Raw genomic sequence first — 12,908 nt, 5'->3', positions numbered from 1 at the left:
CATCTCCAGTCCAAACAGCCTGCCCTACTTGTTGGGGTCATATTGGTAGTTTTCCTGATAGCTTTATCTGGGAATGCCCAGATCCTGCTGATCCTCTTTGACACCCAACTCCTCACATCCATGTACTTTTTCATCAGCCAGCTATCCCTCATGGACATGATGTACATTTCTGTCACTGTGCCCAAGATGCTCATGGACCACGTCCTGGGGAACCACAGGATCTCAGCTGCTGCCTGCCCTGCAGGATGCAGATTTTCTTGTATCTGTCACTAGGAGGGTCAGAATTTTTTTCCTCTGGAAGCCATGTCTTATGATTGTTCCATTGTTACAGTTCCACTTAGGTGCTTAAAAGCACACTGAGAGCCAAAATCAACATTGATTTCTCTGTTAAGACTTGGTCATTTAGACTGGTCAGGAGGCCCCAAATCTTTTGAACTTTTTTTTTTAAACTAATTGTTCCATCAGTTGGGGATAGGCCAGGGTGTTTCTGGCAACAATCTTCTCTGGGAACATGAGAACATGTCCCTCCTCATTAACTCTCTCCTTTGCAGAATGTACACTGATTGGCATCCACTCTGTGGAGTCCCAATGGCTTGTTCTGCAAGAGGAGAGGTGGCTCAGTAGAAAGGTGGGATCTTCAAATGGTGCCTCACAGTCCCTTGGAAGCTAGATGACTTTGAAAAGCAATGCCCCTTTAATCCCTCTGTTCACATCAGTATAGGCCTCCAAGTATGGCTGATCGACACACAGAAGGTCAGTTAAAATACATCGATTGTGTGCTTAAATACCATTCCGGATGAGAAGCTCCCATTTTTTGTTTATGAAATCAGCTATTATAGAGGTTTTCCAAGAGAAGACCAAGAACTTGAGAGGACTCCAATGACTTCAATGAATGCTTTGTTGAACTTGGATCTTAGAATTTTGATTAACATCACTTAATGGTCCTTACAGCTCATCATCTACATCCCTAGCATAAGTTCCTCAGACCCTCTGTGACCCGTTTAGGCTCTTAAGCCTTGTATTTATCCTTTGCACCCTGGAAGCATTTAGCCATGAATCACCCTAGATGCCTAGAACAAATGAAACTCAAGACGGATGATCAAAATGTGAATGCTTCACTCCTTCTCTAAAAGGGGAACAAGAATACCCTTGGCAGGGAAGAGAGAGGCAAAGATTAAAACAGAGACTGAAGGAACTCCCATTCAGAGCCTGCCCCACATGTGGCCCATACATATACAGCCACCCAATTAGACAAGATGGATGAAGCAAAGAAGTGCAGACCGACGGGAGCCGGATGTAGATCGCTCCTGAGAGACACAGCCAGAATACAGCAAATACAGAGGCGAATGCCAGCAGCAAACCACTGAACTGAGAATAGGACCCCCGTTGAAGGAATCAGAGAAAGAACTGGAAGAGCTTGAAGGGGCTCGAGACCCCATATGTATAACAATGCCAAGCAACCAGAGCTTCCAGGGACTAAGCCACTACCTAAAGACTATACATGGACTGACCCTGGACTCTGACCTCATAGGTAGCAATGAATATCCTAGTAAGAGCACCAGTGGAAGGGGAAGCCCTGGGTCCTGCTAAGACTGAACCCCCAGTGAACTAGACTGGTGGGGGGAGGGCGGCAATGGGAGGAGGGTTGGGAGGGGAACACCCATAAGGAAGGGGAGGGGGGAGGGGGATGTTTGCCCAGAAACCAAAGAATTATTATTAAGTATTAAATATAAAAAAATAAAAATAAAATAAAAAAGAAAAAGAAAAAAAAAGAAAATGAATCAAACATTTAAACTGAAGTCAGCTCTAAAAAATATAGTTTGTGACTGACAGCAGAACACAGGATGATGGGCTTGGGGGAGGAAAAGGTGGCACATGACAGAGGAGGCCTCATGTGGTTTAGCCTACCATGAACTATAAGGGGCAGTGACTGCCACACAGCAGCTAAACCCCAAGCTTCCAGTCCATGCTTATGTAAAACAACATGTCACAAAGCTACTGGAAGCATATATGAACATATACACAGAGAGAGGGGAGGGGGAGAGAATTCTGGGAGGGAGGGAATGCTGCCCAGTGGACAAGGACCTAGACATACAATAGCTTACAAGAGTTGGACAAGATTCTTATTTATGATGGTGATATTCCAGGTTCATCACGAACTTCCTCACTGATTATGTGGGCCTACCTCACAATAATTGGGACTTTCAACCACATTCCTAGAGTAGATGGGACCATAGTGAGTCTTGAAGGCATCTCACCCAGGATTCCCCTCTTACCTCCTGTACCCCACTGGCCTTCCTTCCACCCTCTGAGATCTGTGCCTCTCTCTTTAAAACTTGTATGAAGCCCTGTATATGCACTTGAACTCTTTCTTTCAGTCACACCACACTGGGGTCAGGTGTCTACCTCAGTTTTTGCTGTTGGAACAGTTCAGTTGGATCCTAGTTTTCAACATCTGATTCCAGCCGTAAACTGCAGTCTGAAAGCATTTTTGAAATTATACTTGGCTTTGAAAATGTTCCTTGTAGCTATTTCCATCCCCAATAAGACCATATAAAAACACACAGTCTGGTTATTATAATTACAAGCTATGTGCCTAGATTGGGCAGATCTATTGCTACATTAACTCATTCCCCAGCTATGAGGCCCATTGCTACTTGCAGTTTCTCCTGGACACATGGCTCTGCTCCATCATGGTTTCTTCCTCCTGCTCCTTCTCCTCCTCTTCTGTCTTCTCCCCCTACCTCTCCTTCCCTCACTCTCCATAAGGAGACATTCCAACTTTCCCTTCCATTGCCCATTCACAGGTTCTAGCCATTATTGACTGGTTAGAATGGGGAGAAGGTTCACTTGGGAACACCTGAATACATGATCAACTCATCATTTGGCGGTGGAAGGCCCTCTTGAGGAAGATAATTAGCATCAGAATGCAAACATCACCAGGGCAGCCCACAAAAATTGATGGTTTGAAATGCATCTATCGCTAAATATTATATATCCAGGGAGGCCACCACTTTTTGTGCCCCCTTTGACAGAAGGCTTTGGTGACTCATTTAACCATGTTAGGGTCCTATTTCTAGTCCTTCTGGACTCCATCTCAGGAATTACACTCATCCAGGAATTTACTAAGTCCTACTTGTCACTAAGGAGCTGAGTTTTCATTTCTCACCCAGAAAGCAATGAATGAGAAAGAGGGGCTGGAGACATAATCCGACACTCCTCTCCAGTGAATTATCTTTAAGGGTTACAACTAAAAAAATATCAAGAGATAACAAACATAAAAAGGTGGAAATTAGAATGTCAAAGTTGAAAGTGTGGGGTAAGACTTAATGTTACACCTTACCTTTTTTGATTGTGACTAAAATTAGTCTCTTTAGAATAATTATTTTAATATAGGATTATTTCTTAGTCTCATACTAACCACAAAGTAAAATTTTGAACACAAGCTAAAAACAAAAAGAAAAGTTTCCCAGTAATGCTACTAGAGAAACTTTACCTCAGCAGGAAAGCAGACAGTGGGAAGAAAGAAAAGGAGGAATGTACGGGCAATTAGGAAACAGGAAGTAGTGCAAAGGCACACTCTGGCTTCATTCTTACCATGGCTGCCTGTGGATTATATTATCCCATTAGAACACACAGAGCCAAGGAGCAGTAAAAGATAAGGTCTAATATGATGCCCGAATAAAATCCATTTCAACAATGATGACATACTTCAGTTCCCAGAACTCATGTTGGGCAGCACATAACCATCCATAAATCAAGCTCCAGAGGATGTTGTAAACTGATTTGGCCCCTTTGCCACTGCACTCACACACTCATGTGCACACATATACTCACATTCCACATACACACATGCACACTCACATACATTCACATTCACTCAGGCACAGACACACATCACACACACACAAACACACACAAAAACACATACACAGACACATAGCAAACACTCATACACACATACATGCACACAGAGGCACACCACAAACTGACATGCAAATAGACACACAAAGAAACACATACATACATACAAACACAAAAACTCACACACAGAGAGACACAAAACAGAAAAACACAAATAGATATGCACAAGAACTCACACATATATAAACACAAACATACACACAAGAATACACATATCCTTCAAGATAAAAATCTTTGTTTTAAACACAAGGAAAAAATGATTTAATGGCTGAATTCCAGTTTTACAGTAGTTATAACAATTCTCCAACTGTTCCAGAACATTAAGGAAGAGGAATACATTCCAATCCCTCACAAGAAGCTGATACTGTTATGATTACATACAGAAAGGAAGCACATACGAAAAACCATGGAACGATCTCCAAGACAATATTTATGCCAACGTCTTCAGAGAATACTGGCAAATAATATTGAATGTTCCATTACTGCTTGCTATACACAAAAGGGACATACCCCAGGAATATCAGCTTATACATTACACACAAAAGAGAAGGGAATGAGACCCCTACAATGCTGTCAGTGCACACGATAAGCCCATTTTACTGAGTCAGGGCCAATTTCTGATAGAATGCCCTGAAAAACGAGGCAGAGAAAATGCACATTGCTACAAGATAGAGTTCCTTAATGACAGATAGAAAGCATCATGCTATAGGGCATGTCATATGAGCAGCCTGCAACTAGCCTCAGCATGGAACAACAGACATGTAGATACAGGGACAGGAAACTATTCTTTATAAATTACTTACTTTAAAGTTTCTCGAAGGAGGGGTTTCATACCTAAGAATTTCTTCATAGCCTCTGTGACATTCTTATTCCTAAGGCTATAGATTAGTGGGTTCAATAGAGGCGTGAGTATGGTGTAAAACACAGACACCACCATGTCCTTCTCAGAGGTATGGAGGGAGGCAGGGAGCATGTAAGTGTAGATAGCAGCGCCATAGAAGAGGATGACCACAGTCATGTGGGAGGAGCAAGTGGCAAGAGCCTTCTTCCTGCCCTCTGCTGAGTTCATCCTGAGAACAGTGAGGAGGATGGATGAGTAGGATCCTGAAATGACTGTCACAGGGATAAGAAGCATGAGCACACAGCAAACATACATGAAGGTCTCATAGAGCCAGGTGTCTGAGCAGGAGAGCTTTGTCACAGCAGGAACCTCACAGAAGAAGTGATGGATCTCCCGAGATCCACAGAATGGGAATGTCATGGCGAAAGGGGTGAACATGAAGCCATCTAAGGATCCCAGGAGCCAACAGACAGACAACAGGAGGAGACACACCCTGTAGTTCATGAGGACTGGATACCGGAGTGGATGGCAGATGGCCACATAACGGTCATAGGACATGGACGCCAGAAGGAAAAATTCTGAACCTGCTAGTGTCAGGTAGAGAAACATCTGCATCCCACAGGCAGCAGCTGAGATCCTGTGGTTCCCCAGGACCTGGTCCATGAGCATCTTGGGCACAGTGACAGAAATGTACATCATGTCCATGAGGGACAGCTGGCTGATAAAAAAGTACATGGGTGTGTGGAGGTGTGTGTCAAAGAGGATCAGCAGGATCAGGAGGGCGTTCCCAGACAAGGCCATCAGGAAAACCACAAATATGACTCCAGCAAGCAGGGTAGGGTGTTTGGATTGACTGAAGAATCCCAGCAGGGTGAAATCTGAAAATTGTCCAGTGTAGTTGTTCATCCAGATGGTGGGGTCCATGGGTGTCTCCTAGCAACCAATAAAGTTTTGGGATTAGTGTCCTAGAAATATGCGCTCAGTGATTTGTGCCTTAACCTTCCTGTGATAAGTTCCCTGGGCCTGGAGATCTAAGGATTTCAAATTAATTCACATCTTAGTCAGAAGCATTAGTTATTGAGGGTAAATTTCCCATATTTCAAACTCATGAACTCTCCCAACGAGAAATAATGTCTTCTCTCAAGTACTACAGGCTTGAGAAAGCTGTCCCATGCTAACCCCATTGGGGATTCAGTGACAAAACGTAAAGTCAAAATTATGTTGAAAAAAACTGACCTTAAAATATGAAATAAGCCTTGGCCTTTATGGTTTAAGGATGCACTTGAAATCTTTAAGACTGAGGTATATTTCATATAAAAATATTTTAAGGTAATAAGTTAAAGGAGACATTTCAACCAGGTGGTCCTCCTTAGTCCCCAGGATCCGTACACTCAGAGTTTCTGTGCTGGCTGGAGAGAGCCTCACCTTCACACAAGAAGGACCAATGCTAAGAACCCTAAGAGGCTTGGGGCAAGAAACCCACTAAGTGATCAAATATTGCCACCAGTCCAGATATCACTCAACCTAGCAGTCCTCCATCTGAAATAACACTGTCTAAATAATGCTGCTGAGATGATGGTGGGAGTGGTACTGCCACCAATGATGAAGATGCAGATGAGGCCAATGATGATGATGATGATGATGATGATGACGACAAAGACGACGACGACAATGACAATGATGAAGATGACGCCACCACCAATGATGACAATGATGACACCACTGATGATGATGATGATGATGATGATGATGATGATGGTGACGAGGCTGAGACAATGATGATATCTTTGCCTTCCAATTTTGCCAAGGTTAAGTAAAGCAAAACAAGAAGACTTTTCTTTTCAATATCCCAAGATATAAGTGGGTGAGCACACACACTGTTAGAGAGTTAAGAACACACTATCCTGGACAGCCATCTCAGAGATATGTAATATGATTGTATTATGAGATACAAGACTTTTGTTCTCTAGTTTAAATATTGTTTAAGGATGTAGTTTTCAAAAAACTATAAGAAAAAAATATCTGCAAATTAGGAATGTATATGCCAAATTCAGAATTAGAATTTGAAATTTTCTGTGTCTTAAGAAGTATGCTTATTTTGTTTAAATGTAGAAAAACAAATGTGTGGGCAGGGCAGAAGAACATAAATGCGTGTTGGATAAACATTTCTATGAGCAAAGAATTTATAAGCACATATGCATCTATATATGTATATAAATATATACACATAAATGTGTGTACATATATATATTATATATATATATATATGTATTTAGCCCTGATTAGCATGGTTAGTATAAAAGTTCACCCATGTAGGGTCTCAGCCTCTCCTATTTTAACTCCTCATTTTCCCACTGTGTGCTCCAAATCTAGGATCAGAGGTGACTGTGGATGCCAGACACCATCATCTGCTTTGTTGGTCATCACGATCTCTATCTCTTGGAGTCCAAGAGTCAGAGAGAAGACTGGGTACCACTGAGATGCCTCTGGCATGAGCTCCTGGATCCCTGTGCTCCATCACTGAGAACTGGACTCTAGGTAAGATTCTAAAACCTGTCAAGGAGACTTTAAACTTGATGGTGCTTAAAGAGGCTTCTGCCAGCCTATAGAAGACAATATGTACAAATGAGGAAATGAAATGTTTAAAGGGCTGCAGAAACATAATAGAAGCAGGTACAAGGTACACCTAGCCTTTCTGAAGTCAAACAAAACTTAAGCCATTATTCTGGAAACAGACTGAATTCATTTTAACCTAAAATTCCTTCAATATATTTAATGTTTGTGTGTGTGTGTTTCCTGCTTGTATGCATATGCACTACATGGGTTCTGGTGCCCATGAAGGGAAGAAGATGCCAGACTCTCAAGATCAGAATTTACTGGTAGCCATGTGCTGACATGTGGGTGCTGAAAGCTGAACCTGGATCTGCTGCAAAAGCAACAAATGCTCTTAACTTCACAGCCATCCTGACCAGCTCCACCTGTCAACCTGTTGATATCTAAAATGATAAATATTAAGTTCTGGTCATTCTCACCAACACAGAGAAAATATATCCTCTCCCCGAGAAACATTTAGCTCTGATTACAGGGCAAGGGGAATTCAGCAAAAGCTGCCAACTGCAGAGACCTTTACACCATGGTGAGAGTTTCCTAAACTTATCCTGATACTTGGCTGCCAGAAATATTTAGTGTTGCCCACTGTTAAATTGGACAACAAAAATAAATAAATTCCTCACAGTAAGACACCCAGGGCAATAGGAACACGGTCTCTGGATCACACATGGTGATTGCAGCCTGTTCAACCCTGTCCCTCACTATCCAGTTTGCAACTCCTGTGGACAGCCAGACGCTGCTTCACACTGGAGGTTACTAACAGGTAGCCCCTGCACTCATCAGTATAGTCACCACAAGCTCCTGGAGCCAGCAGCACACAGGTGCGTCCTTCAGCCTTCCTACAGCACATCTCCCAGGAGCCTGAGTTGCCTACTTACCTTATTTTCTTCATTTACAAAGGGAAAACTCAGACTTCAGAATGTGTGCCTAACAGGAAAAAAACAACTGACCTACAGATGTACATTTGACCTTAGTGGAGAAACAGGTTAAGCTCCTGCCTCAGTTCTCTTAGAAGCCCCATTTCTGCTCTGTTGTCTACTGCTAAGTCTAGACAAAGCCCTGCACCTTTCATCACAGGAAAGAGAGGATGATGATATAATTCTTTGTATCACTGTGACCCTCTGTAAGCTTCCAGTCCCAAGACAGCTATTGCATAACAATAAGGTAAGTTAAGGAAGTAGCATACATGTCCTTCTGTTCCTGGATGGCTGTAAATAAAACATGTTAAATCCGTTGCATTTAATAAATAGTATTTGATGATTTTGGAAGAAAATGAATTTAGTTCCCCGCAGAAAAACAGAGTAGATGAAAATTAAAGAAATACTGCCAAGAACTGATAGAAGATTCTGAAAGCAGATATTAAAGTCAAGAGTTGTGATTCCTACAGAGTCTCAGGCCAGCTCCAACTCACCCCAGATGCTGCTGGCAGCGTTGGCCAAGTGGACCCAGAGCAGTGCCTGCTTAAGTGCAGAAAGAATAAGAAGAAAGTGATGTCATCCCTGGCTGGACTTTGCTCACTAAGGGATGGTGTGTAGGTGTGGGTTTATAAATAATCATCCTTTGAGACTTTGAAGATGTAATTAATAGAGCTAATAAAAGCTGACAGATATCTCCATTGCACAGCTGTGGTTTCATCTGTGTGTCTTTTTTAATTCTAGACTTGAAAAAATGGAATGGTAATGAGAGTTATTAATGATTTGAAATTTCCACATTGCCAACAGATCTCAAGCATGAAACACACAAATTAGCTAATGCATGCCCATAGGATAGGCTTGGTCACTTGGAAGTTTGGTTAGTGTTCTCTGTCTCTCTGTCTCTCTGTCTCTCTGTCTCTGTCTCTCTCTGTCTCTCTGTCTCTCTGTCTCTCTGTCTCTCTCTCTCTCTCTCTCTGTGTGTGTGTGTGTGTGTGTGTGTGTGTGTGTGTGTTCATATAAACTTCCAGTAGTGTTCACAAGTTTGGAGGCCAAGGTTTGGAATTGAGCTGCTCTGTCAGAGGCACTGCCTCTTGACCTCTCTATCATGTTCCTGCTTCCCAGCCTATCATCCCTGTGGTCCCAAGTCATTTACAAACCATATTCTTTAAAGCTATTTGTTTAACTTTAAATAGTGACATGCAAATTACAAAACACTTTACAAGGGACTAAAGGCTTCAACAAAAATGTATATATTTATATTACCATCATCTGACTAAATCCGTAGTCTTAAGACACCACACACTTTGGTCACAGGAGATGGAGAGGCCAAGCTGTACTCACCTGGAGTCTTGCTCTGTGCTAACTAGCTTTCATGGAACCCTGAGGCGTCATATAGTCTTTGAGTCCAGATAAAGAGCAGCATCTATAAGGCAGCTTCTAATACTATAGGCTAAAACCCCCTGGTCTTTACTAACATGATTTTTCCACGTCTTGTGAGCAATGTGTGAGTTTCTTCCACACTGGGATGTCACCATCAAGGTCTAGAGGATAAACAAGAGCAACAGCAGTAGCTGACTTTGGTTTGGAGTGTGCAGGACTTTGTCTCCCGACAAACAACTCAAGATAAGATAACCCACACCCAAGCCTGGGTTATGTGGCAGTCTGTCCCCTGAAAAGAGCACATGTATCTGTAAAAATTCATAGAGAAGACTGTCAGGCTTCTGCATGGCCTTTTCAAACGTCCTTAGTGTTAGGGGATCCCTTCTCTGTCCTCACTCTCACTCGTTCCCCACTTCAAACTCCTTCCCAGTTATTCCTTCAAACTCATGCCACTATCCCCCACTGTCCCCGTGTCTTAGTATCTTAATCTCCCTTCCCACCAATCAGAATTTCCCCGTTTCCAGTATTTGACCGTGTCTTCTAATTAAACACACTCATTGAAAGATTCAACAATAAGATCTACAGATGAGTGAGACCCTGTGATGTTTGTTGAAAACAAAATTCATACACGTGTGAAAGGGAACCAGTCACATCTCGCAATCCAAGGACATGAACACAAAGCCATGAGGCAGCTCTTGAGGGAAGTGTCCTCATGAAGTCTGTAATATATGGGTGCTCAGCACACAGAGGACTGGCTGCCCAAGGGATGGCCACACACACACACCTGGGTCTGCCCAGTGAATGGGGTCCTACACCCATGTCCTTCTGATCACTTGGAACTACAGGTGAGAGGAGGCTGCCCCACACACCCAGGACCTCTCTGTGTAACACAACCCTTAGGGTGAAGGCTTCATGGGCCTCGGATTCATTTGGAGACATTATATTTGATACATTTTCTGTGTAATCATTACATAGAATATAGTTCCCAGGTATAGAAATCCATCTTTGACCCTTAATCCACAGAGATCCATATTCAGTTCATACCTCACGTTAAAATAATCCTGAAAATAAGTTTGATTTCCATTTGGGCACAGTGGTTTTTGTATTCTAGGGAAGTGAACCTACAGACTCTGGTCTGTTGGATAAAGCACAGTTTTATGTGAGTTAGAGTATGTCATGGTCTTGAAATGTAACACATTTACTACGAGTTATGGTCGTTATAACCACAGACATGAATTCTGTTTTAAATCTTTCTTAAATTACAGATAAATAATACACCTCAAATCTCCAGGCCCATGGAACTCCTGTCAGCACAGTTAGCTTGAACGACACACCAATGGGCAGCCCTTCCATAGTCACATGATGCTAACCCAAAAGCATGCTTGGTTGCTGAAAAGACACTGACAGACATCACCACCTAATGAGTAAATACACTGGACAGTCATATTTCACTCCTGTGACATCTCCAGTCCAAACATTTTGCCCTACTTGTTGGGGTCATATTTCTGGTTTTCCTGATGGTCTTATCTGGGAATGTCCAGATCCTGCTGAAACTCTCTGACACACACCTCCACACACCCATGTATTTTTTTTTATCAGAGAGCTGTCTGCCACAGACATGAGGTACATTTCTGTCACTGTGCCCAAGATGTTCATGGACCAGTTCCTGGGGAGCCACAAGATCTCAGCTGTTGCCTGTGGGTTGCAGATTTTCCTCTGCCTGACACTAACCAGTTCAGTGTTTTTCTTCTGGCTGCCATGTCTTACAACTGTTCCATGGTTACAGTTCCACTTAGGTGCTTAAAAGCACACTGAGAGCCAAAATCGACATTTATTTTTCTGTTAAGCCTTGGTCATTTAGACTAGGCAGGAGCCCCTGAATATTTTGACCTTTTTTTTTTAGCTAATTGTCCCATCAGTTGGGGATAGATCAGGGTCCTTCTGACCACAATTTTCTTTGGAAGCACTGAGAGAATGTCCCGCCTCCTTAACTCTCTTCCTTGCAGAACGTATTCTGATTGGTCTTCACCCTGTGAAGCAGCAGCAGTCCCTTTCTACAAGAGGACAGGTGATTCAGTAGAAAGGTGGGATCTTTAAAAGGTGCCTCACAGTCCCTTGGAAGCTAGATGACTTTGAAGGGCTAGAGTAAAATCATGGCCCATTTAATCCCTCTGTTCCCATCAGTATAGGCCTCTAAGTATGGCTGATCAACACACAGAAGCTCAGTTAAAATACATCTATTTTATGCTTAAATACCTTTCTGGATGAGAAGCACCCACTTTTTCTTTATTAAATCAGCTCTGAAAGAGGCTCTCCAAGAAAAGACCAAGAACTTCAGAAGACTCCAATGACTTCAATGAATGCTTTGTTGAACTTGGATCTTAGAATTTTGATTAACATCACTTAATGGTCCTTACGGATCATCATCTACATCCGTAGCGTAAGTTCCTCAGACCCTCTGTGACCCGTTTAGGCTCTTAAGCCTTGTATTTATCCTTTGCACCCTGGAAGCATTTAGCCATCTTAGTTTAGACCTAGGTATAATTATATAGAAATCACACTTTTTCTAAGGAAAACTCTCTAATATTTGCTTCTCTGGGGACAAATGCACAAACAGAAGCTGAATTTTTATTTTCAGCGATCCCAATCCTGGGGACAACAGTGATAGGGTGGAATATCTGAAGGGAATCAGAATTAGAATCAGGCATCGTTTGGTTCCAGGAACTGCCACCAAAGCTACAAGTGTGACATTTGTGGACCTCACTAAAGCCATGAAGAGCCATACAACACTTTGGATGCAAAGGAATGAGGACACCTATCAAATTATCTTCAGGAGACAAGTGAGGTGCCCAGAGAGCAACAGCACGTTTTCCACAGAACACCGGCGTAAGTTCTCTGTGTTGGCCACAGACTGCACTGTGCAGAAACTTCTGTTATTTTCATTGCTGTATTCATTGAATTCCTATGATTCCTCCACATTGTAGCATTTGCTTATTGCTTCTTTATTACATAGGGTGATCATAGGATGTCACATATTTTTATTTATCTTCTACATCAGAGATCTTCATGACACAGTTTCCAGGACTCTACAAAACTTTCACCTTTCAATCAGGAGAAGTTCATGCAGGACCTTAGTCACACAAGAATGAGGATTTCTAGGGCAAGCTGGTGACATTGGGGTGGAATTTTGACCCCTTGACAACTGCGTGTACCCCTCCCTGTGCATTAGATGCTGGATA

General features: G+C 42.4%; 1 protein-coding gene and 2 pseudogenes across 2 annotated transcripts; 2 read left to right on the top strand and 1 right to left on the bottom strand.

Annotated features, from left to right (window-relative positions):
• Positions 1-360, top strand: Or2t52-ps1 (olfactory receptor family 2 subfamily T member 52, pseudogene 1; annotated as a pseudogene).
• Positions 4,166-8,818, bottom strand: Olr1428 (olfactory receptor 1428). 2 transcript variants are annotated; one of them, XM_087570301.1, is made up of 2 exons: positions 8,787-8,818; positions 4,166-5,698 (listed from the first exon to the last, which is right to left on the bottom strand). In XM_087570301.1, exon 2 carries the CDS (start codon positions 5,687-5,689, stop codon positions 4,724-4,726), a length of 966 nt encoding a protein of 321 aa, XP_087426427.1. In that variant the 5' UTR covers positions 5,690-5,698; positions 8,787-8,818; the 3' UTR covers positions 4,166-4,723. The 2 variants fall into 2 exon arrangements, with proteins under 2 accessions (XP_087426427.1, NP_001000011.1); NM_001000011.1 differs by lacking the exon at positions 8,787-8,818 and having other exon boundaries at positions 4,724-5,671.
• Positions 11,187-11,484, top strand: Or2t51-ps1 (olfactory receptor family 2 subfamily T member 51, pseudogene 1; annotated as a pseudogene).

Source organism: Rattus norvegicus, chromosome 10, assembly GCF_021556685.1.
Source record: "Rattus norvegicus strain SHRSP/BbbUtx chromosome 10, alternate assembly SHRSP_T2T, whole genome shotgun sequence".
Taxonomy (NCBI): Eukaryota; Metazoa; Chordata; class Mammalia; order Rodentia; family Muridae; genus Rattus; species Rattus norvegicus.
Note: the sequence above shows the minus strand (reverse complement) of the source record. Positions and strands in the feature narration are given on the sequence as shown.